The 26,321-nt window shown below is 40.3% G+C and overlaps 2 protein-coding genes across 3 annotated transcripts; both read right to left on the bottom strand.

Moving 5' to 3' along the window:
- Positions 1–1,534: 1,534 nt before the first annotated feature.
- LOC307154074 (hereditary hemochromatosis protein homolog) lies at positions 1,535–7,160 on the bottom strand (the record flags this gene model as incomplete). Its single annotated transcript, XM_079898854.1, has 8 exons — positions 1,535–3,052; positions 3,214–3,252; positions 3,517–3,555; positions 3,637–3,699; positions 4,853–4,933; positions 6,319–6,600; positions 6,685–6,945; positions 7,022–7,160. 8 exons carry the CDS (start codon positions 7,158–7,160, stop codon positions 3,018–3,020), a joined length of 939 nt encoding a protein of 312 aa, XP_079754980.1. The 3' UTR covers positions 1,535–3,017.
- Positions 7,161–14,832: 7,672 nt separating this feature from the next.
- LOC307154075 (H-2 class I histocompatibility antigen, Q10 alpha chain-like) lies at positions 14,833–26,008 on the bottom strand. Of its 2 annotated transcripts, XM_079898855.1 has the most exons (16): positions 25,948–26,008; positions 24,266–24,355; positions 20,240–20,509; positions 19,645–19,905; positions 19,279–19,560; positions 19,065–19,172; positions 18,896–18,988; positions 18,733–18,762; positions 18,033–18,072; positions 17,539–17,592; positions 17,357–17,437; positions 16,696–16,758; positions 16,576–16,614; positions 16,431–16,496; positions 16,273–16,311; positions 14,833–16,113 (listed from the first exon to the last, which is right to left on the bottom strand). In XM_079898855.1, the coding sequence occupies exons 2-11, from the start codon at positions 24,318–24,320 to the stop codon at positions 17,404–17,406; spliced, it is 1,227 nt and encodes a 408-aa protein (XP_079754981.1). In that variant the 5' UTR covers positions 24,321–24,355; positions 25,948–26,008; the 3' UTR covers positions 14,833–16,113; positions 16,273–16,311; positions 16,431–16,496; positions 16,576–16,614; positions 16,696–16,758; positions 17,357–17,403. The 2 variants fall into 2 exon arrangements, with proteins under 2 accessions (XP_079754981.1, XP_079754982.1); XM_079898856.1 differs by lacking the exon at positions 25,948–26,008 and having other exon boundaries at positions 24,266–24,563.
- Between the last annotated feature and the right edge of the window lie 313 nt (positions 26,009–26,321).

The raw sequence follows: 26,321 nt of genomic DNA, 5'->3' as shown, positions 1-26,321 counted from the left end.
CTCCACGAGAACACAAGTCCGTTCTCTGCGTTCGTCTCCTCTCTCCTCCGTCCTCCATCCTATGACCCGGAAACCGATCGAGCACAGCCATGAGCCATCTTGAAGGACATCTCAATTCTCTAATTGCACCGCGAGGAGTCGAGGAGTCAGGAGGCTTCCAGAGGAGTCATGAGCGAGGATACACAGGTGGATCCTATGCGGAAGAGTTTTATCGCCTAAAACGTGACGCACGTATAAATTCTCCTCCCCCTTCACATCGGTCACAATAATTTTGATTTATACTTTACTTTTGCAGTTTATATAAACCACACACCTCACATATTTCAACAGGGTATCTTTCTTTATTATTATTTATTATGAATTTCTTAAATAAACAAATTTCAACAACATGAGGGCAGATCCTCTGAGCGCTGCTGATGACGCGATGAAGTGGCGCTCGAGTGATCAAGGATTCCAATTTATAAAAAAAGCTTTCATTCGATCCCTCCGTCTTCGCGTCTTTTCCTTGCAGCCTTCCCTCGCATCCTACAGGGGGCGGAGCTGAGACGCGAGGAAAGGAAGTGAGGAGAGGAAACGAGGATGCACAAATAAGAATTGAGAAGCACCCCATGTCAGAATCACATGTAATAAAAAAATTATGAATATAAACAAATAAGATGTATTTTAGTACTCTATCAAGCTAGCATATTGATATTTGTAAAGTTTAAAATATATATTTTTTGATTCGCTAACGAGCTAGTTATTACTATAAGGCAAAGCTAAAAACAGGTTGTATTGATACACGTTTTTCCATTACCATCAGTTACACTGTAATGAAGATGAATTTCGTGTAAGATTCATAAAATATACGGTGTTTTGCATGTAAGAGTTTCCATGATGAAAACTTGAAAAAAACTTTCAAAAATTGTTGACTCTGATGAGGACTACACTCCAGAGACAAGTACCACATCGTCAGCTCGAGGACAGGTCCGGGGTCGAGGGCGAAGCAGAGGAGGTCGTGCAAGAGGCCGTGCAACTAGGGTCTGAGGATATTGACACGCGTTTTATTTCTTTGTTTATCCAAAGACTTTTTCATTACCTTTTCTAGTACTGTCTTCCTTTTTTTGCCTTGTTTGCCTTCGCTAACTGCATATGCCGGTAATGTGAATTTTGATTGCTCTTTCTCGGCCATTGTTTTGCTATTCCTAGGTTCCGTGCCTCTTGAATTCCTCAAATCAAACGGGTTCGCGCAAGTGGGCAGATCCTGTGGCAAAAGGGTGGTTGCCATGGTTGCGAGAGAGTGACAGTCGCCTAAGCCAATCCTTTGTTTCGTCCCGAATGGAAATAATGAGCTGTGTTTATTGCAGATTAAACGGTCTAGAGTCACTCGATTTTTATACTCTTTTTTTTCAGAGTACTTACATTTGAATGATGTATTGATATATATAGAAAGTTTAAACAAATTTTGAAAAAAGTTTTTTATAAAATTCCTTCCTACCCTACCTTTAAATGATATAAATTACATTATTATTTGATTCTTATTTTTATTCAACAGACATTAACATTATACACTTTCGTTTGAATGCAAATATTACACATTATACAGTTACATATGCATATGCCACTTATAGGCCTACAACAGTAGGCTATAGGCTACTAAAGGGAAAAGAGAGAATAACTAGCCACATAAATAAAAGGCAAAAGTGTAAAAATCACAGCTATACAACCAGGTATATAAATAGTCTATATAAAAATACATTGTAAAAAAGATTACACACGTTTAAGGGTTTTTATTATACAGTAGCTTTCTTATTTAAAGAGTTGATTGAGCGATGCAACAATGCGCGATTATTCTCCAGCACGTCACATCTCTCACAACAGTTTTAATCAGCATTTAGTCCAAATTTGCGGTTTAAACAATAAATGTCACATGATTTATCATGTTTATCTCCTTTAAACATACACCTGCGCAAAGACAGCGAGTTAAAGTTGTGTTTGAGTGATTAAAATTACAATTCATAAAAACGTCTTCCTCCAATTCCTCCATCCTCATTCTGGATAAATGTCAGATGTTTAGAGTCTGGCATGATGTCAATACAATTTAACAATAAGGATTCAACATCAGAGTTAGGATACTGAACTTACAAATGAATAAGCTGCGATCCATAATGAACTTAATTTACATAGAAAAGAAATGTCTTTACTGAAATGTCCAAAACTGTATTTAAATACGGCAGGGAGCTATTTATACATGTTTTACTGTGAAGTTGGAGAGTGGACGTGTTGTGAAACACTCTCAGTAACCGATCAGAAATCAGTGTCAAGAGTCATCAGTCAGGCAACAACGAAGAAGAAGAAAAAAAGCGTGTAAAACTATAAAGGATAAAAAGTATTTAGAGTAAGAAAGTAAACAATCACATCTGGTTTATAATGTGATGTTCTCAATACATTTGCATTAAATGCTTAATTAACATCTAAAAACAAAATGTAAAAAATGTGCATGTTTTCCTGGTAGTGAGGAAGGTTTACCCATCAGCACTGCTTTACACCAGTGGTGTTTACTGATGTACAGGGATGAGGAGGATTTCACACTTGAGACGAAGGTCGAGTCTGACACTGACAATAGTGATGATACAGTAACAAACATTAAAGTTGTCATTGACTGGACACAGATCAGCACAGCTTTTTAAGGAGGACATTTTTAGTGTCTAGCAATGTCTATTTTTTCAATGAATTTTAGAGCCTTTTCAGAGGCGGCAGTAAAGCAAGTAAAATAATAAAAGCGAATCATGTAAATAAATGTAACGTCATTTTGCTGGTTGATTGAGGATGTGCTCAAATATCCACACGGTTGATCTGATGTTTGACCTCCTGATGCTCTTGTAAACGCTGTGATAAACCTCATATTAATGGCCACGGGTTTATAATTGAACATGTATAAATGACTGATGTTCAGATCTCCATGTTCTTTAGGCTTTGATGATGGAAGTAAAGCTCTAGATCTGATTCTTCAAAACAACCTGAACATCCTCGATCTTCTAACCGGAGTCATCGCTGTCCTTTCTGTCTTGAGCTGAAGAAAACAACACAACATTTCATCTGAACTGACGGCCATTTAAAACCTGAGAACTTGTGTGTTTCTGGTTCAAAAACACCAAAATTAAATAGCAAACATTTCAAGTGCAAATGGATGAATATGTTGTTTATCTTTATTGAAATGAACTGAAACATTACTGAGGTTTGGCAGTGAAATGTCCTTGGATCTGCAGCGTCCTGAAACACAGAATAACAGCATTATAATATCTTCATAATCAGCACAGATATGGCAACCATTTGAGTAGTTACAGTATGTTTCATGAAATGTGATTTGAAGGAGAGACTATTAACATTACTTGGCAGTGGCAACAGCAGGGCATTCTGGGTAATGGTGTTCTGATCAGCGTCTTCTCTCTCCATGGCTGGAAAAACACATCTATAGTTTCACATCTGTGTTTCTGACAGACTAAAACTACAAAACACAAGAACGTCTCAACTCACCGAAGTTAGGCAGAGAGAAGTTCTTGGAGCCCATGGCACCTATAAAAGTCATGAAGGACACGTTGAGTGAGTGAGATGAAGAATCAGCGTCAGATAAGAGATGAATTCAGATGTTCTGACCTCGAGCCGCTGCTGGAGTCGCTTCAGTTTCACACAGACTTTGAGTGTCATGAACCTCCTCAGCTGAAAGAGAACGAGAGGAGCCATTAATGAAACTGTGTGTGTGTGTGTGTGTGTGTGTGTGTGTGTGTGAGTGAGTGAGTGAGAGTGTGTGTGTGTGTGTGTGTGTGTGTTCAGGACCTACTGTGAACCTCCTCAGCTGAAAGAGAACGAGAGGAGCCATTAATGAAGCAGTGTGTGTGTGTGTGTGTGTGTGTGTGTGTGTGTGTGTGTGTGTGTGTGTGTGTGTGTGTGTTCAGGACCTACTGTGAACCTCCTCAGCTGAAGGAGAACGAGAGGAGCCATTAATGAAGCAGTGTGTGTGTGTGTGTGTGAGTGTGTGTGTGTGTGTGTGTGTGTTCAGGACCTACTGTGATCCTCCTCAGCTGAAAGAGAACGAGAGGAGCCATTAATGAAACTGTGTGTGTGTGTGTGTGTGTGTGTGTGTGTGTGTGTGTGTGTGTGTTCAGGACCTACTGTGATCCTCCTCAGCTGAAAGAGAACGAGAGGAGCCATTAATGAAACTGTGTGTGTGTGTGTGTGTGTGTGTGTGTTCAGGACCTACTGTGATCCTCCTCAGCTGAAAGAGAACGAGAGGAGCCATTAATGAAACTGTGTGTGTGTGTGTGTGTGTGTGTTCAGGACCTACTGTGAACCTCCTCAGCTGAAAGAGAACGAGAGGAACCATTAATGAAACTGTGTGTGTGTGTGTGTGTGTGTGTGTGTGTGTGTGTGAGTGAGTGAGTGAGAGTGTGTGTGTGTGTGTGTGTGTGTGTGTGTGTGTTCAGGACCTACTGTGAACCTCCTCAGCTGAAAGAGAACGAGAGGAACCATTAATGAAACTGTGTGTGTGTGTGTGTGTGTGTGTGTGTGTGTGTGTGTGTGTGTAGGACCTACTGTGAACCTCCTCAGCTGAAAGAGAACGAGAGGAGCCATTAATGAAACAGTGTGTGTGTGTGTGTGTGTGTGTGTGTTCAGGACCTACTGTGAACCTCCTCAGCTGAAAGAGAACGAGAGGAGCCATTAATGAAACAGTGTGTGTGTGTGTGTGTGTGTGTGTGTGTGTGTGTGTGTGTAGGACCTACTGTGAACCTCCTCAGCTGAAAGAGAACAAGAGGAACCATTAATAAAACAGTGTGTATGTGTGTGTGTGTGTGTGTGTGTGTGTAGGACCTACTGTGATCCTCCTCCACACTGGGATCTGTGGGGTTTTCTTCTTCTGAATCAGTGTTTAAAGCAGCTGCAAATCTTTCTGGTTCTGATGAAGTTCAGAATGAATAAAATGATGGTTATTAAACATGTTCATGCATTTAGTCATCAGCTGTACAGTGACAGGAGTTTTTTAACAATTCAGACTCACTCATTTCCTGCCACAGTTCTGGTTTCATTTTCCTTGTTTCGAAGTTTCGCCTTTTAGCTAAAATGCATGTGTATTCATCTCTACCTAAAATAACGAATATTAACACAGTCAGTTTCCTCATATCATCTCGTGTCACTTCAGTTTATGATCAGAGAGATCTGTGTAAAGATTTCAGAAGATTTACTTTTGTACGAAGAATGATTTAATAAAATGATGTTGTATGTGAACGGGTCATTTTGATTTAGTTTGCTTCTTATTGATATGTTGATTTTTATGCTAAATAAATTGAACAAATAAAGAAAGTAAATATTAGTGAATGTGAACTCACGTATTATCCCACGAGCTGAGAGAGAGAGAGAGAGAGAGAGAGAGAGAGAGAGAGAGAGAGAGAGAGAGAGAGAGAACATATCAGCACTCCGGATGAAAGTACAGTAGAGAATGAGTTATCATTTCAAAACAAATTAATGTAAATAATACAGAGATTATGATTTGTGTGATATTAACACATACAGTCAGTCTCTTCATTTCACTTCAGTTTGTCATCATCAGAATGAGATGTAAAGATTTAATGCCAGATACGCATCTTGACTCATAAACAGCTTGTGCAACATATACATATACATAATATATATATATTATTGGCACAGAATACTATTCTATGACTAAATTCTATAATTGTTTAGAAAGACAAATTTTTTTATTTTTTTTGAAAAACAGCAGAGAAATACCTGAATTTATCAACCTGACAAACAGTTTGCTAAAATATACAAATTTTATATACTGTACATGGCATGTTTCTAAAAGATACAGAGAGGAATGTTTAATGACACAGTTCTGTTCTCTGATTCACAACAAGACTGATTACATGAGAGTGTTGCAGAATGGGTGAATATATTATAGTGTTTCGACTTGTAGAAGAGTCAGACTCACCTGGTAATGATAAATATATGGCTTCATTCTGATGTTTCTGGTTAAATTCTGAAATGATAAATATGAACAGTCATTCTGCGCTTCTATTCATCCTATATAAAGGTCTTACAGGAATAATACTCACTTCGACGTTTAACACATTTTCTCAGCAGATAAAAATGAAGAAGAATGATGACAAGAAATATTTTAGCAACTATAAATCCAGTGAGCACCGGCAGCAGGTCAATTACTTTTGTCACTGAAAAACAAAAATACATCCTTCATCACAATTTAGTTCAGTTCTAATGAAGCAAACGAAACAGTAATAATGAAGTGATCTTGTGAACATTAACTGTAATGAATGATCCTGTTACCGCAGCGGATGATGAGCGGTTCAGTCAGAGTCTGGTGCTTCAACACACACTGACACTGGGATTTTTCAGACGGCAGGATCTCCAGGCTCTTCTTCAGCTGAAAGGATCCGTCAGCGTTCGGTCTGATTCCCTCTGAGTTCAGCTGATCATCAGGGACCGGCGTCTGATCGTGTCTGATCTCCATCTGCACATGTTTAGGGTAGAAGCCTGTGGCCAAACACACCAGCAGAGACGAGACTGAAGATCCAGACGCTTTTACAAGAGTGTGAACACGAGGACGAGCTGCAGGACAGACAATGAAAATAATAAACCTGCATGAAAGAATGCATTCAAATATCAACCCTAGAGATTCTGATGTAAACTCACATTCCATGATGATCTTTCCCTCTCGCTGAAGTTCAGTGAATCTGGTTAATGTTTCCACACATTTCCTCTCCAGGCTGGAAACTGATTCTCTGTCCCAGATGATGTCATGGTCGAGGACTAAAGGCTTCCAGTGCATTGAGAGGTCAAAGGTCAAGGTCTGGCCATCATAGGCGTATTCAACAGAGCCATGAAGAAACATTACTGAACCATTAGAGTGACGCCTAACTGCACAGCCGTGCCTCCACTGAAGAACATGAAGATCTAGAGAAACACAGAAGATTAAGACCAGAAGATAAAATCCAATAAATGTGACAGTGATATTATTCTAATAGATTACAAGTGGAGGAGAGCTGTGCTGTCGAAAAGCCTTCAGCGGAACAAGCCATCTGCATTGCAGTTCTGAGGACGCCGGTTTCCTGGTTTTCACTGGACGCCGCCTTCAGCCCTCTGTAATGCTGTGCCATCCGGCGCGCCATATCCTTTAAACCAGTGGTCTCAAACTCAATTCCTGGAGGGCCACAGCTCTGCGCAGTTTAGCTCCAACCAGCTCCAACTCACACCTGCAAGGAAGTTTCTAGTAATCCTGAAGACTTGATTGGCTGGATCAGGTGTGTTTGATTAGGGTTGGAGCAAAACTGTGCAGAGCTGTGGCCCTCCAGGAATTGAGTTTGAGATCACTGCTTTAAACACTTAGTGTGCTCGCCGTTGTGTCCCAATTTTCTTAAAGAGCAATTTCTGAGGCGTTGTTACAAATGCCTCGTACCACCTGCACCTCATGCAGAGGCCCTCTCTTCGGCGGAGACTGTCACATCCTCTGCGCTTCCTGTCTGGGCCGTGACCACGCGTAAGCTCAAGCCGCGCAAAAAGAATCACCGCTCACAAAGGATGCAGAGCGGACAGATATGAGCAAACACACGCCAGCCCAGTCCCCCCGTTTCTCGCTCTCTCCTAGAGGAACTCCCTCGCCAGTCCTGGAGCAACGGACGAGGATGACGGAAAGGATGACAGCCTTTCCATCGCTGCATCCGAATGCGACGAGTCGGCGGGCTATGTTTCTGGCCCCGGACCGTCAACACAAGCCAGTGCGAGAACGAGCAGGGCTAACCAGGGCCGTTGAAGACCTCGGGCTCGAGTGGTCTTCGCCCGACGAGCCCACGCGCAGCAGGCTAGATGAGTGGTTCCCCTCAGTAGAGACCCGCCCCCTTCTTCCCAGAAGTGCACGACGAACTGACGAAGTCGGGGAAGGCGCCACACTCAGCTCGCTTAAAGCCTTCCTTCTCCTCGACACTCTCTACTGTAGACGGCGCTCTGGAGAAAGGTTATGAGGCGATTCCTCCCCTTGAGGAAGTGGTGGCCGCACACCTCTGCCCGCCCACCGCTACAGTATGGAAAGCCAAAGCGTCGCATCCGACCAAGCCTTGCCGCGCCACTTCAGCTCTCGCTGGCCGTGCATACGCCTGAACCGGAAGCTTTCAGGGGCCTGCACAGCGCCACAGACCTGGCCCTGCGAGCCACAAAGTCAACAGCCCAGGCGATCAGACGAGGCATGGCGAACTTGAACGGCACCCTATGGCTGAATTTGACTGACATGAAGGATGCAGACAGGGCAGCTTTTCTAGACTCCCCTATCTCCACCACAGGTCTGTTCGGCCCAGCAGTCAAAGGTTTCACGGAGCGCTACACTGAGGCTCAGAAAGCGTCACAGGCTATGCGTCACTTTCTCCCGAAACGTTCCAGCTCCTGCTTCGAGCCAAAAGAAGGTGCCACCTCCTCAGCAGGTAAAATCAGCGCCCCCGGTCTCTCAGCCCAGTCTCTCAGCCCCGCCCAGCGGCTGAAGTCACAGCTCTCGCTCTGCAAAGCGCCAGCAATTCCCTGAGAGGCGGGGACCCCGAACCAAGATTGTGTTGCACCCCGAGCCTCATAAGCCTTCCTAGCCATAGGAATAAAGAGAGAGAGTTTGAGTCCCGCCGAGGCCAGACCAATCTCCAAAAAGAGTCTCACATATTTCCCAGTCCCCTCTTTCAGGCGGCTGGAAATACAGATGTTGCAGTAAATGGGTCTGTTATAAAACACGCACACCTGCAAACAAACGCCGTTAATACGGCGACACAAATAAAGCACGAAAAGAGCTCTTTTCTGTCCGTGTCATATGTAGGTCACGTGCCCACGGTAAAGTACGCACTCCTACACACAAGCACTGTTCCCACAGCATCAACCTTTCCTCCAGCTCACGCTGGAAGTGAAATGAATGTAGTTTGTGTGCCCACTATGAAGTACGCACCCCTACACATGAAAACGTGACAGCAGGGAGTGCGAGTGTTAAACTACCTCGACGATTGGCTGACTATAGCCCAATCGGAGGCACAATTGATAACGCACAGATCCTGGCTTCTCAGTCATCTAGAACAGTGGTTCTCAATCCTGGTCCTGGGGACCCACAGCTCTGCACATTTTATATGTCTCCTTTATCTGACACTCCCAGTTCAGTTCATAGAGATCTGAATCAGGTGTGTTAAATGAGGGAGACATACTAACTGTGCAGAGTTGTGGGTCCCCAGGACCAGGATTGAGAACCACTGATCTAGAATGCCTGGGTCTCAGGATCAATGCTTCCAAGAGCACACTGTCTCTCAGCCAAAGTATTTCTTTCCGGGGTACAGTGATAGACTCTATACAAATGAAAGCGCGCCTTACGTCAGAACACGCACTCACCATTCAACGCCTATCGGCATTTTTCAGAGCAGGCGCTTGCGCGATTTCAGAGGATGTTGGGGTCTCATGGACTCAACATCATCAATACTCCAGCTTGGACTACTGCACATGCGTCCTCTCCAGCTCTGGCTAAAACCCTGTGTACCGACTCACGCGTGGCGATCTGGCCACTTACAAATCAGAGCAAACCACGGCTGTATCAAAGCCCTGGCTCCCTGGAAAGCAGCCGACTGGTATCAGTCAGGAATGAGTATGGTTGTGGTTTCAAAGAGAAAAGTGATCTCGACAGACACCTCAAACCTAGGTTGGGGGGCCCTTTATGAGGGCAGGCCCGTCTCTAGCCTATGGTCAAGTCCGGAGAGGCACCTACATATATAAATGGTCTACAGATGAGAGCGGTCTCTCTATCCCTTAAAGATTTTCTCCCGTACCTAAAAGGCCACCACATCCTGGTCAGGACGGACAACATGGCAGTGGTGTCCTACATAAATCGCCAGGGCAGTCTCAGGTCAAACAACCTGCGCTCGCTCAGGGCGGCGCATGTGCCAGGCATTCTGTACCAGGGTGAGATATGCTATCAATAGACAATGTTCCCCCAGGGGAATGGTCTCTTCATCCACAGACGGTTCAGCTGATATGGAGCATCCAGGGCGCGAAGCGGCCTCATTGGTTCGTGCGTGTGAGCTGCCTCGCCATAGGTTCGTGCAGCTGCACTGCGTTTAAAAAATTTGGCTTCAATATTCTCGAGAAAAGGAGTTTTCCCATAGCATAAGCTAGCCTTAAGCAATACTCGTTCCCTCATCTCAGGGAACCGAGGTTACGTTAGTAACTGAGAAATTAACTTGGTTTAAGAAAATATGCATAGTATGCATAATGAATAATATGCAACCAAATTAGACTTTCAAATCAGTGCATGAGTGATTTGTTTGTTCTCATATCTGTTCATTTTTATTGGAAGTAAAACCCACTCTTGCATTCCTCAATTATTCAAATTTTGGCACAGCTAACCCCCGACTGTCCCCAATGTCCCCTAAACAAAATTACCCATGTCCCGTGTGCTGTTCTCATTCCTCTTGTCCATCAGTGTTTTAATGTTGATCTGAAGCCACTGTTCTTTATAAAGCAGATCCTCACTTTCATTAAAGAGTCTCTCAGATTCCTCACACAATCGAGTCATGAAATCTGCTTTATTCTCACTGTTACACAAACTCATCTGTATGTCATCCAGTTCGACTGAGTTGTAGAATTCATACTCTTCTCCAGACATCAGAGGTTTAGATACGGCGCTGTATGTGTAGTATAGAGAGTGCATTTCTGAAATAATAAGAAAAAACAAGCTTGTTCAAACAAGAAAACTGTCATGCATCATTTGTTGCAGGCACATGTCCAAAGTTTAACCTAACTCAGTAACACTTTAAAATGAGGTTTCATTTGTTAATGTTAGTTAACTAGTATCACAATCAAGTCATGTTTAATTTCTTGTTCTGTTTAGTTTCTAGTTCATGTGGTCTCTGTCTGTTGTGTAGTTAGTTCTGAACTTCCTGAATGTTTATTAAATTTACTTGTATATTTCATTCTGTGTCACACATCTTTCTCTGTGGATTATACTACTCACATTAACCGAAATAATTTAAAAGTTACTTTAAAAATGTTCCTAAAAATGTTTTTAATAAAAATACTTCTGAAGAATTTATTAATTGTAGTTAATGTTAATTTAAACATTGCTAATACATTATTAGAATCAAAAGGTGCATCTGTTAACATTACTTAATATAATTATAATAATTATGATATTACTTAGCATATTATAAATAGCTATATTTTTACTTACAGAAAAAAAGATTAATAAATACGTTAATATTGACTTATTAAACTTTTCAACTTTATTTCAGTGTTACTGCAGTGAACATAATAGGCTCACAGAGCAATCATGCTTCCAGGATAGACTACCCTAGAATATCATGCACTTTCCCAGCTGATCCTAAACTCACTCTTCTCTTTTTGTTATCAGGTAGTGGTTTCAACAAGAGGTGATAATTTGGCAGGGAGTTGAAATAGGACCAACACCTGGTAGCAGATCGCCTAGTGTGAGAACACACTTGTAAGACATTATTGAGAAGTTTTACCCCTAATTTTGATCAATTTAAAGGTAAAATCAAACACACTGGACATAAACAGTACCAAATTTCTCAGCATTCTCTCAGCACAGATCATTTTGAACCTTGTGAATAAATAATCTTTACAGTCTACAGACACGTGCATGTAAGAATATGGAAACAAACGGAGTCCTTACCACTCTGAGAGGAAGATAAAGCTGAAATCAGGAGGAGAACTGTGATCGAGGCCATTCCTGATCTCTGGGTTTCAGCGTGAAACTGTAAAAAACTACACTGAAAAAAATTAAAGTTAAATTTACTACATTTTTTTATGGTAAGTGGTTCTACACAATTGATTTTAGCTACAGTTAAACAAATGCATTACGTTGAACTTATTAAATTTTAGTTCAACTTAATGCATTTGTTTAGCTAAAATCAATTGTGTGGAACCACTTACCATAAAAAAGAGAGTAAATTCAACAAATCATTTTTGAAAATAAAAATGATGCTGTGCAGGGTTTCCATGTCTGTGCAACAAAAACCAGCCCAAAAGCCAATCAGAAATAGACTAAAACCAGTCCAACGACCATATCCAAATATCAAAACTCAACATAGCTAAAATGTTTTACAGTCACTGTTGTGCATTGTACTTACACAATTTTATTAATCCATATACCCAATGAAACGTGACAGTTCATCACACACAGGAAAAGAGAAATGAAAAGAGAAAAGTGTTACGAGTCATATTAAGTACAACAAATAAACAGGAACTTCTACACCAGTTTGTTTTTACCACAGTGACGAGCAGTGGTTTTTGAATGAGGGCAACAAATGTCTTGATAAACTTTGAAGAAGCTTGAAAATTTCTTCCCACAGATGTGCATTTTTGACTAAAGAGGGCTGAGAATATTTGTAATAATCTATCACTCACAAAACACATCATCTAGCACAGTTTTATCACTGGTAGAATGCTAAATATGTCAATACAAGCATTTCAGCCAAATAGGCTACAGTTTGTGCAATATGTGAAACCTTTAACCAGCGGGGGGTGGGGGGCGGGGGCGGGGGGTAATCAACCCACAGCAAAAGTTGAAAAGGGCAAACCGCAAGCCTGGCAACCTAGAGGATGTGTACTTCTGTTTTGAAATAGTACAACTCCCTTATTTCCAGCTACAGGAATTTGACTGTCATTGTTTTCTGGAGCAAGACAAACCGATTAATAATATGAGCAAAACAAAGAGTTTTTAAATTTCAGAGACAGCAGAAGAAAACAATGCTTTTGTGTCCCACCATATACAGCTTCTTCAAAGTTCAACTGAACTTTAAGATTTTGTAGACCGAGAAAACGCTGACTCATGAACACACGCTGAGACCGTTTCAGACATAGCTCTGTATCAGACATTTAACCAGTGACCAGCTCACTAAACCACAGAGAAATGAGGGATGGAGGAGGTTAGGAACCAGTGCAGAGCCAGAACTCTTTACCTGGAAATGAATATACAATTAAACCAAGCGTGGCTCAGTGTGTGGGAGAGGAGAGAGAGACCTGTCGAAGTTATCGATGTTGAACTCGTGATGTTCCTGAGACATCATCATCATTAGATATGGCTTGTGCTAAAATACACGATCTGTCCCATAAAGTCGGGAGCTGAAGAAGCTGCTACAGGAGCTGTTTATTAAATTAAATTGCATAACCCAAAGAGATCGCACTGTCAGATAGTTTGGGAATATTCACACATAACATATACACATAAAACATGATATTAGAGTTTTAAAATCAAACATTTTAAAAGAGAACAATACATCACAGTTGTTTAAACCAATGAGCATTAAGCAGTGTCGTCAGCAAGTCCTTTCCCATCATGCTTTTGATCAGCGCAGTCGGTGGAGAGCAACTGCGCTCGACTGCAGAATACGACAGGTGCGCCTTGCGCTCGCGAGAGATTTTTGACATACGTCAGCATGACATCAGAGCAAGGCGGACCGCACTCGGACACATTTCTAACCGGCATGCATCTCGCGCTGATCACCGGTGATCGGTTCTGCGCAGATTTTGCTCATCTCAAACAAGCCTATTTCCTTGATAACCACTCACGTCATGTGCGTCAGTTAGCACGTACAGCACGCAATGCCTACCAGACCCGCGAAAACATTTCTTCTTTACGTCATACCGTTTTGGAGTTAAAGCTGTTTTTGAGTGCGGTAAGTGAATTCTTTCATGCGGAACTTTTTTTTTACTGACAAGTTGTATTTATTGTTTCATATGTCACTGTAATGATAATACAGGTGTAGTACTGCAACACACCCTTAAAGGGGGGGTGAAATGCTATTTCATGCATACTGAGTTTTTTACACTGTTAAAGAGTTGGATTCCCATGCTAAACATGGACAAAGTTTCAAAAATTAAATTGTACGTTTGAAGGAGTATTTCTGTGCCAAAAATACTCCTTCCGGTTTGTCACAAGTTTCGGAACGTTTTTTTCGAGTATGGGCATGTGTGACGTCAGATGTGGCGGAATTTCCTTATACGGGTCCTAAGGGCACTTCTGCCGGAAGGACGCGGGCGGCGCGCAACCATAGACCAGAGCGAGAGAGCGAAAGCAGTACGCCCATCAAAGCGCTATGCTCGGCTTTAGGGAAGTCAATGTCACCAAAGAAGTGTGTTTTTGGTTGCCAGGGCAAGACAACCCTGCACAGATTCCCAAAGAACCCAGCATTAAGGGAACAGTGCATGGAGTTTGTTTTTCCAGAGCATCAACGGAGTTGTGCAAGACTGTTTGTTCCCTGCATTTCGACGATGATTATTTTATAAACAAAGCCCAGATCGCCGGATTTGCAGATCGTCTAATGCTTAAGGATCGAGCAGTCACAATGATAAAGGTTTGCGGTCGTGCGTTGGAACCGGGCGGTGAGTAAAACTGCTTCAAATGTCTCTGTGTGTTGTTAGCTCGGCGCGTTAGCACAGCTTTAGCTCCGCCCACACGGCCCGCCTTCAGCCGCTCGTTTTTTTTCCGGAAAGACTCGGTACAGCCTATCTTTCTTTTATAAATATAATAAAACGAAAGACTTTTTGGAGATATGAAGGATGCAATGCTACTCTATAGGTACTCAAGATTAACAGGAGATTGAGTGAAAATGAGCATTTCACCCCCCCTTTAAGTGTGCAATATCAGAGTTTCAGAGGGCAAAACAGGTTTAAAACAACGTCCCGACAGCGCCTCCTGCCAGTTAAACCATAGGAAAACTGCTGTTAATGTGGTCACACTAGTGTTTAAGCATTGAATAAAAAAGTGTTTTGCAATAAATAATGAAAACATTTGTAATGCATAAGATGTGTTTTCAATGTTTAATAGTTATTTAACCATAACCCTACAGAAAGGCTACAGGCTACTGTTCACAGATGGTTATTTAGCATATACTGTTCCTAGATTTGTGTTTATTTGAAAGGAAATTCATTTTCAATTACACAACACATGTTATCTCTTTAATAATCATCAATTATCTTCAATCTTCAATAAATTTAATTTATTGTCTTCCGGTTGACCTCGTTTTCTTCATAACAACAGGCTATTCAACTAGCAAACACTCAATATGACTCAAGGAAGAAATGTAAGAAAATGAATTATAAACGGATTTGTCTATCTTCAACAAAATAGCCTATTAGAAAGATTACGCAAAATGCACATAGGCTTATCGCCTATTGGGCGACAGAACAAAAATGGTTAATATGAACCTTTAAATTAAGATAAATTACAAAATATGTTTGTAACAATAAGTACATAAGTTACTTGTCAGGTATTGTTCATAAAAACAAGCATTAGATGAATAGTTGCCGTTTAAACTGTTATGTTTCATCCGTCCCACCCTTGTGTTTCAGTCTCCTGGCTCAGGCGGGACGATTGAAACAAAGCACAACTACCGTTAAAAGTTCATTTTTACTATTTGTACCGAATAACATGATACAAAGAGAACACATGTGTGAGTTGTTGATCACACACAAAAAAAAATCTATCTGTAACCTTATCTTATAAAACGACGTTTATCTGAAAAGTGTTTCAACTGTCCCGTCTCTCCCCTACTACCTGGATTTCACTTATTATAACTCGAGTCGTTACATATCTCTTTGGACATAAACCAACACATTCATGTCACAAATGACATTTTGAAATCAGTGATTTTATGCACCAGTTCATAAAATTATTGATTTCAAAAGGTCCTTTATTAATTAACACATTTCTAATATGAATATAGACAATGACTCTCATGCGTTTATAACACTCCTCCAGAGGTAGACGGAGTTCACTGGGATTTTCATGCAAGTAAAACAATAAAATCATGTAAATAAATGTAACGTCATTTTGCTGGTTGATTGAGGATGTGCTCAAATATCCACACGGCTGATCTGATGTTTGACCTTCTGATGCTCTTGTAAACGCTGTGATAAACCTCATATTAATGGCCACGGGTTTATAATTGAACATGTATAAATGACTGTGATGTTCAGATCTCCATGTTCTTTAGGCTTTGATGATGGAAGTAAAGCTCTAGATCTGATTCTTCAAAACAACCTGAACATCCTCGATCTTCTAACCGGAGTCATCGCTGTCCTTTCTGTCTTGAGCTGAAGAAAACACAACATTTCATTTGAACTGACGGCCATTTAAAACCTGAGAACTTGTGTGTTTCTGGCTCAAAAACACCAAAATTTAATAGCAAACATTTCAAGTGCAAATGGATGAGTATGTTGTTTATCTTTAGTTGAAATGAACTGAAACATTACTGAGTTTTGGCAGTGAAATGTCCTTGGATCTGCAGCGTCCTGAAACACAGAATAACAGCATTATAATATCTTCATAATCAGCACAGATATGGCAACCATTTGAGTAGTTACAGTATGTTTCATGAAATGTGATTTGAAGGAGAGACTATTAACATTACTTGGCAGTGGCAACAGCAGGGCATTCTGGGTAATGGTGTTCTGATCTGTGTCTTCTCTCTCCATGGCTGGAAAAACACATCTATAGTTTCACATCTGTGTTTCTGACAGACTAAAACTACAAAACACAAGAACGTCTCAACTCACCGAAGTTAGGCAGAGAGAAGTTCTTGGAGCCCATGGCACCTATAAAAGTCATGAAGGACACGTTGAGTGAGTGAGATGAAGAATCAGCGTCAGATAAGAGATGAATTCAGATGTTCTGACCTCGAGCCGCTGCTGGAGTCGCTTCAGTTTCACACAGACTTTGAGTGTCATGAACCTCCTCAGCTGAAAGAGAACGAGAGAGCCATTAATGAAGCAGTGTGTGTGTGTGTGTGTGTGTGTGTGTGTGTGAGTGAGTGAGTGAGAGTGTGTGTGTGTGTGTGTGTGTGTGTGTGTGTGTGTGTGTGTGTGTGTGTTCAGGACCTACTGTGATCCTCCTCAGCTGAAAGAGAACGAGAGGAGCCATTAATGAAGCAGTGTGTGTGTGTGTGTGTGCGTGTGTGTGTGTGTGTGTGTGTGTTCAGGACCTACTGTGAACCTCCTCAGCTGAAAGAGAACGAGAGGAGCCATTAATGAAACAGTGTGTGTGTGTGTGTGTGTGTGTGTGTGTTCAGGACCTACTGTGATCCTCCTCAGCTGAAAGAGAACGAGAGGAGCCATTAATGAAACTGTGTGTGTGTGTGTGTGTGTGTGTGTGTGTGTGTGTGTGTGTGTGTGTGTGTGTGTGTGTTTGTGTGTATTCAGGACCTACTGTGAACCTCCTCAGCTGAAAGAGAACGAGAGGAGCCATTAATGAAACTGTGTGTGTGTGTGTGTGTGTGTGTGTGTGTGTGTGTGTGTGTGTGTGTGTGTGTGTGTGTGTTTGTGTGTATTCAGGACCTACTGTGATCCTCCTCCACACTGGGTTCTGTGTAGTTTTCTTCTTCTGAATCAGTGTTTAAAGCAGCTGCAAATCTTTCTGGTTCTGATGAAGTTCAGAATGAATAAAATGATGGTTATTAAACATGTTCATGCATTTAGTCATCAGCTGTACAGTGACAGGAGCTTTTAACAGTTCAGACTCACTCATTTCTTCCAACAGTTCTGGATCCATTTCCCATATTCCCGAGTATTCTGTACCTAAAATAACGATTATTAACACAGTCAGTTTCCTCATATCATCTCATGTCACTTCAGTTTATGATCAGAGAGATCTGTGTAAAGATTTCAGAAGATTTACTTTTGTACGAAGAATGATTTAATAAAATGATTCTTAATGATATGTTGATTTTTATGCTGAATAAATTGAACAATTAAAGAAAGTAAATATTAGTGAATGTGAACTCACACGCATATTCTGAGAGAGAGAGAAGAGAGAGAGAGAGAGAGAGAGAGAGAGAGAGAGAGAGAGAGAGAGAGAAACATAATTCAGAGATTATGATTTGTGTTCATAAATATTAACCATCAGTCTCTTCATTTCACTTCAGTTTGTCATCATCAGAATGAGATGTAAAGATTTAATGCCCTTTTATTAACCTGACAAATAGTTTCCTAAAATATACACATTTTATATACTGTACATGGACTCACCTAATATTGATCCTCGATAACCACGCTTGTCTAAAAGATACAGAGAGGAATGTTTAATGACACAGTTCTGTTCTCTGATTCACAACAAGACTGATTACATGAGAGTGTTGCAGAATGTGTGAATATATTATAGTGTGAACGGGTCGTTTTGATGTAGTTTGCTTCTTAATGATATGTTGATTTTTATGCTAAATAAATTGAACAATTAAAGAAAGTAAATATTAGAGATGAGTGGTAATGTGGAGAGAGAAAAACATGTACAGTAGAGACTGAATTATTATTTCAAAACAAATGAATGTAAATAATACAAGAGTTAAATAATTAATAATAATAATGATAATAATTAATAATAATAATAATAAATAAATAATTATGATTTGTGTTCATACATTTCACTTTTTTTCACTTCAGTTTGTCATCATCAGAATGAGATGTAAAGATGTAATGCCAGATACGCATCTTGACTCATAAACAGCTTGTGCAATATATACATACACACACACACACACACACACACACACACATATATATATATATATATATATATACTATTCTATGACTAAACTCTATAATTGTTTAGAAAGACAATTTTTTTTTTTTTAGAAAAACTGCAGAGAAATACTTGAAATTATCAACCTGACAAATAGTTTCCTAAAATATACAAATTTTATATACTGTACATGGACTCACCTGATGATGGTTGTAGACAAGCATACCTGTCTAAAAGATGCAGAGAGGAATCTTTAATGACACAGTTCTGTTCTCTGATTCACAACAAGACTGATTACATGAGAGTGTTGCAGAATGTGTGAATATATTATAGTGTTTCAACTTGTAGAAGAGTCAGACTCACCTAATGGTGGTGATAGTGGTAATTGTGGTGATTCTGGTAATTTTGGTGGTTCTGGTATTTGTAGGGCTTCATTCTGATGTTTCAGGTTAAATTCTGAAATTATAAATATTAACAGTCATTCTGCACTTCTACTCATCCTATATAAAGGTCTTACAGGAATAATACTCACTTCGACGTTTAACACATTTTCTCAGCAGATATAAAACAAGAAGAATGATGACAAGAACAACTAAAGCAACTATAAATCCAGTGAGCACCCGCAGCCGGACATTCACTCCTGTCACAGAAAAACTAAAAGATTTAGTTCAGTTCTAATGAAGCAAACGTAACAGTAATAATGAAGTGATCTTGTGAACATTAACTGTGATGACTGATCCTGTTACCGCAGCGGATGATGAGCGGTTCAGTCAGAGTCTGGTGCTTCAACACACACTGACACTGGGATTTTTCAGACGGCAGGATCTCCAGGCTCTTCTTCAGCTGAAAGGATCCGTCAGCGTTCGGTCTGATTCCCTCTGAGTTCAGCTGATCATCAGGGACCGGCGTCTGATCGTGTCTGATCTCCATCTGCACATGTTTAGGGTAGAAGCCTGTGGCCAAACACACCAGCAGAGACGAGACTGAAGATCCAGACGCTTTTACAAGAGTGTGAACACGAGGACGAGCTGCAGGACAGACAATGAAAATAATAAACCTGCATGAAAGAATGCATTCAAATATCAACCCTAGAGATTCTGATGTAAACTCACATTCCATGATGATCTTTCCCTCTCGCTGAAGTTCAGTGAATCTGGTTAATGTTTCCACACATTTCCTCTCCAGGCTGGAAACTGATTCTCTGTCCCAGATGATGTCATGGTCGAGGACTAAAGGCTTCCAGTGCATTGAGAGGTCAAAGGTCAAGGTCTGGCCATCATAGGCGTATTCATCAGAGCCATGAAGAAACATTACTGAACCATTAGAGTGACGTTCAACTGCACAGCCGTGCCTCCACTGAAGAACATGAAGATCTAGAGAAACAGAAGATTAAGATTATTATTATTTTTTTAGAAGATTTAAAGTAGAAGATTTAACTGTGAAGTATATTTGCATGTCAAAGTTTACTCTATCAAAACAAACTTATGTTCTAAAATATATGTATATTGTACATGACATGTTAGTAACTGCATGTAAAAATTATGTAAAATCAACCGGTTTAAGAAAATGTGAATAATATGCAGCCAATTTTTATGTTCATATCAGCATTAGTAAATTGTTTGATCTCATGTATGTTAATTTTTTAATGGAAATGAAATTTGCTCGCATTACTTAACACAAGTTTACTCTAAACATAAACATAATTACCCGTGTCCCGTGTGCTGTTCTCATTCCTCTTGTCCATCAGGGTTTTAATGTTGATCTGAAGCCACTGTTGTTTATAATGCAGATCATCGCTTTCATTAAAGAGTCTCTCAGATTCCTCACACAATCGAGTCATGAAATCTGCTTTATTCACACTGTTACACAAACTCATCTGTATGTCATCCAGTTTGACTGAGTTGTAGAATTCATACTCTTCTCCAGACATCAGAGGTTTAGATACGGCGCTGTATGTGTAGTATAGAGAGTGCATCTCTGAAATAATAAGAAAAAACAAGCTTGTTCACACAAGAAAACTGTCATGCATCATTTGTTGCAGGCACATATCCAAAGTTTAACCTAACTCAGTAACACTTTAAAATGAGGTTTCATTTGTTAATGTTAGTTAACTAGTATCACAATCAAAGTCATGTTTAATTTCTTGTTCTGTTTAGTTTCTAGTTCATGCGGTCTCTGTCTGTTGTGTAGTTAGTTCTGAACCTCCTGAATGTTTATTAAAGTTTACTTGTATATTTCATTCAGTGTCACGCATCTTTCTCTGTGGATTATATACTCACACTAACCGAAACAATTAGTTAACATAAAATCATTTAAAGGTCCCATGACATGGATTATTTAGAATTATTTTCTAATGTTTCCTGGGGTGCCCTTATAATGTTAGTATGTTTTAAAGATCCAAAATTTTAATAATTTAGAAATAAAAGGCATATATCCTAGCCTGACTTTAGCCTCTGATTTGAACGCTCTGTTTGAAGGGGCGTGTCTGTGTGAGACTTCACTGTAAACGCCCACTGCTGTGATTGGCTGCTGTGAGACTTCAGTGTAAACATCCACTGCTGTGATTGGCTGCTGTGAGACTTCAGTGTAAACATCCACTGCTGTGATTGGCTGCTGTGAGACTTCAGTGTAAACGCCCACTGCTGTGATTGGCTGCTGTGAGACTTCAGTGTAAACGCCCACTGCTGTGATTGGCTGCTGTGAGACTTCAGTGTAAACATCCACTGCTGTGATTGGCTGCTGTGAGACTTCAGTGTAAACGCCCACTGCTGTGATTGGCTGCTGTGAGACTTTAGTGTAAACGCCCACTGCTGTGATTGGCTGCTGTGAGACTTCAGTGTAAACATCCACTGCTGTGATTGGCTGCTGTGAGACTTCAGTGTAAACGCCCACTGCTGTGATTGGCTGCTGTGAGACTTTAGTGTAAACGCCCACTGCTGTGATTGGCTGCTGTGAGACTTCAGTGTAAACATCCACTGCTGTGATTGGCTGCTGTGAGACTTCAGTGTAAACGCCCACTGCTGTGATTGGCTGCTGTGAGACTTCAGTGTAAACGCCCACTGCTGTGATTGGCTGCTGTGAGACTTCAGTGTAAACATCCACTGCTGTGATTGGCTGCTGTGAGACTTCAGTGTAAACGCCCACTGCTGTGATTGGCTGCTGTGAGACTTTAGTGTAAACGCCCACTGCTGTGATTGGCTGCTGTGAGACTTCAGTGTAAACGCCCACTGCTGTGATTGGCTGCTGTGAGACTTCAGTGTAAACATCCACTGCTGTGATTGGCTGCTGTGAGACTTCAGTGTAAACGCTCAATGCTGTGATTGGCTGCTGTAAGACTTCAGTGTAAACGCTCACTGCTGTGATTGGCTGCTGTGAGACTTCACTGTAAACGCCCACTGCTGTGATTGGCTGCTGTGAGACTTCAGTGTAAACGCCCACTGCTGTGATTGGCTGCTGTGAGACTTCAGTGTAAACACCCACTGCTGTGATTGGCTGCTGTGAGACTTCAGTGTAAACGCCCACTGCTGTGATTGGCTGCTGTGAGACTTCAGTGTAAACATCCACTGCTGTGATTGGCTGCTGTGAGACTTCAGTGTAAACGCCCACTGCTGTGATTGGCTGCTGTGAGACTTCAGTGTAAACGCCCAATGCTGTGATTGGCTGCTGTGAGACTTCAGTGTAAACGCTCACTGCTGTGATTGGCTGCTGTGAGACTTCACTGTAAACGCCCACTGCTGTGATTGGCTGCTGTGAGAATTCACTGTAAACGCCCACTGCTGTGATTGGCTGCTGTGAGACTTCAGTGTAAACATCCACTGCTGTGATTGGCTGCTGTGAGACTTCAGTGTAAACGCCCACTGCTGTGATTGGCTGCTGTAAGACTTCAGTGTAAACATCCACTGCTGTGATTGGCTGCTGTGAGACTTCAGTGTAAACGCCCACTGCTGTGATTGGCTGCTGTAAGACTTCAGTGTAAACATCCACTGCTGTGATTGGCTGCTGTGAGACTTCAGTGTAAACGCCCACTGCTGTGATTGGCTGCTGTAAGACTTCAGTGTAAACGCCCACTGCTGTGATTGGCTGCTGTGAGACTTCAGTGTAAACGCCCACTGCTGTGATTGGCTGACATGCTTGCATATGAAATATCTAGCATTACATGTGGAACTATCTCGAAAACTTTTACTATTACAGCTATTATACATTTTTACTATTACAGCTATCGAGATTAACGAATCATGAGAAGTTTTTTTAAGTATTTAGATCTATTCCCATCACATAAAGGTTGCAGTGATGAGCTTTGAGGAGATTGAGGAGGTATATAAATACAGTAAGAGCTTCGTTGTGCAGTGTAACAGCGTCATTGATTTCATAATGAGTTTTGGCAAGACAATCCAGATAAACTTGCGGTGTGTGATTGACAGTTTGGGCAATTGGAAAGGGATTGTTCTTTAATCGCTTTCTGTATATATATATATATTAATCACAGTTTAAGTAAGATTATTTTCATCCTACTAAGAGAAACGACGTGAAGTTGATCGTTTAGTCACTGGCTTGATTTACTGATGCATAAACAGTATTGAATGACTTTGAGAGAAAGATTATCTGTCTGAACTTGAACAATTACACATCAGAAATTCACATAACCCACTGGTTCTTCAGAGGCTCGGATGAAGGAACTAAAAAATACTTTTGTGTTCATTTGTACATCCAAACACTGAGCAACTGCCATGCTTCGCTCGTTTGGAAGCCATGATGTCTCTTGAGGAAAAACCAATATCGCGCTCGCGCAGCTCATTTTTTCTTTGCGGGGAAAGAAGAGAAAGGGGAGGTGACCTTTCCCCTTATGACAACATAAAGGGAAGATTCTAGATTCACCCCTCTGAGTTTTCATTTTCTCAAAAATACCCAGGGCTTGGTTTACACCCATCAAAACGTCTAGCCACTGGGGGACCATAAGCAGGCTAAGAAACTCATATTAAGGTTAAAAAACCTCATAAAGTGACATTTTCATGTCACGGGACCTTTAAAAAATACTTTAAAAATTTTACTAAAAAAATTAAAAATAAAAATACTTCTGAAGAATTTATTAATTGTAGTTAATGTTAGTTTAAACATTACTAATACATTATTAAAATCAAAAGTTGCATCTGTTAATTTTACTTAGCATATTATAAATAGTTATATTTTTACTTACAGAAACAAAGATGAATAAATACTGTAACGCATTAGCTAACATTGACTTATTAAACTTTATTTCAGTGTTACTGCAGTGAACATATAATAGGCTCACAGAGCAATCATGCTTCCAGGATAGACTACCCTAGAATATCATGCACTTTCCCAGCTGATCCTAAACTCACTATTCTCTTTTTGTTATCAGGTAGTGGTTTCAACAAGAGGTGATAATTTGGCAGGGAGTTGAAATAGGACCAACACCTGGTAACAGGTACGGAGTGATCACACCAGTCAAACGAACTGTACTTTGAGGGTCAAACATGCTCAGGTATGGTTCAGATCGCCTAGTGTGAGAACACACTTGTAAGACTTTATTGTTAAGTTTTACTCCTAGATTTGATCAATTTAAAGGTAAAATCAAACACACTGAACATTAAACAGTACCAAACTTCTCAGCATTCTCTCAGCACAGATCATTTTGAACCTTGTGAATAAATAATCTTTACAGTCTACAGACACATGTGCATGTAGGAATATGGAAACAAACGGAGTCCTTACCACTCTGAGAGGAAGATAAAGCTGAAATCAGGAGGAGAACTGTGATCGAGGCCATTCCTGATCTCTGGGTTTCAGCGTGAAACTAAAAAACTACAGAATCACAGACGAACAAATGTGAAAATAAAAATGATGCTGTGCAGGGTTTCCATGTCTGTGTAAGAAGAACCAGCCCAAAGGCCAATCAGAAATAGACTAAAACCAGTCCAACGACCATATCCAAATATCAAAACTCAACATAGCTAAAATGTTTTACAGTCACTGTTGTGCATTGTACTCACACAATTGTATTAATCTATATGAAACATGACAGTTCATCACACACAGGAAAAGAGAAATGGAAAGTGTCATGAGTCATACAAGTACAAGAATTAAACAGGAACTTTATCCAGTCTACACCAGTTTGTTTTTACCACAGTGATGAGCAGTGGTTTTTGAATGAGGGCAACAAATGTCTTGATAATCTTTGAAGAAGCTTGTCAATTTCTTCCCACAGACATGTGCATTTTTTAATAAAGATGGCTGAGAATATTTATAATAATCTATCATCTAGCACAGTTTTATCATTGGTATAATGTAAAATATGTCAATATACAATTATTTCAGTCAAATAGGCAACAGTTTGTGCAAATGTGCAATATGTGAAACCTTTAACCAGCGGGAGGAAATGAAACCACAACAACAGTTGAAAAGGGCAAACCTGGCAATCTAGATGATGTGCACTTCCGTTTTGAAATAGTTCAACTCCCTTATTTCCGGTTACAGGAATTCAACTGTCATTGTTTTCTCAAGCCATATATGTGCTTAATAATTAATAATGTGTGCAAAACAAACAGTTTATAAATTTCAGAGACAGCAGAAGAAAACATATGAATGCTGTTGTGTCCCCTATCAGTGGCGTTGCTAGCACAATGCTAAATCATAAATCAGATGTATGTAGGGGGAGACTGGGGACAGTTGCAACACTTTTTGCATTTCTCTCAGTTAACCTACTCTGAGACTATTTGGACTAGACCAACCAAATTTGTAGGCCTATATATTAAACTTGCATCTGTCTGCTAATTACCCATACCATTTAAAGAAGATTACATATGATATATCGTTCACAGTATTTATTTGAATGGAAGAAGTCAGATGTTTCAACTGACCCCGACCCAGGGACGGTTGAAACATGTTAAAAATACCTTCAATTTCACTAATAAACTTTAGCTTTTTGTCTCAATGAGCATAGAATTCTGAAAATATTAACTGTTTTAGGCCTACTATAATATTATAGTATTATTTATTTATACAATAATATTATTGTAGCCTATTATTTATTTATTTAGTCATATTTATCAAAAATAAGTTATTGAGTTTTGTTAGTTCATGTGTAGAACATAGGCCTACACAGATTCAGTGTGCAGATGTAGATGCTATTCAATCTCTCCATATTTCAGTGTCAGACAGGAAGAACTGAACAATTTGCAATGCAGCAAACTTTTACTAAACATGCAATTTATAACTTGTTGCAACCGTCCCCGACCCTATATCAGCCATGACAGAACATCACATTCCTGCTAGACACACTGACTTTGACACATGTCACTTAGAAGTCAACAAAACAATATTTCAAACTAGTAAGTTTTGAATTCATACAAAATGTCAGGACAGTATGACAAAAATGAAAAAATTTACATTCATACCTCGAAAACAAGTTTTGTTCAATAAATGCAGCAGCAGATGTTGAGTATGTCTTCTGTCTTCTTGTTGGGGGAGGGTCTAAGGGGTCTAACTGTGCATGTGCAGTGTGAATGTCATCACTCTAGCATGTTTCTGATTGGAGAAAAATGACATGTTGCAACTGTCCCCGGTCTCCCCAACAATAACATTACGACAGCAATCGATTTAAATAGTACATTGGAATTAATTTGTCGTTTATTGATGTCTAATATAAGTTGCTAGTGGTGAGAATTGTTATGTGTGTATTTAAATGGTCCAGTGGCAGAACTTCCAAGAGGTTCTGGGTTCTTCTAACTTCTTCTAATTCACACTCGTATAGTTTTTTTTCTCTCTCATC

Source organism: Squalius cephalus, assembly GCF_949319135.1.
Source record: "Squalius cephalus genome assembly, contig: scaffold_114, whole genome shotgun sequence".
NCBI lineage: Eukaryota > Metazoa > Chordata > Actinopteri > Cypriniformes > Leuciscidae > Squalius > Squalius cephalus.
This window is presented reverse-complemented; position numbering and strand designations above follow the sequence as displayed.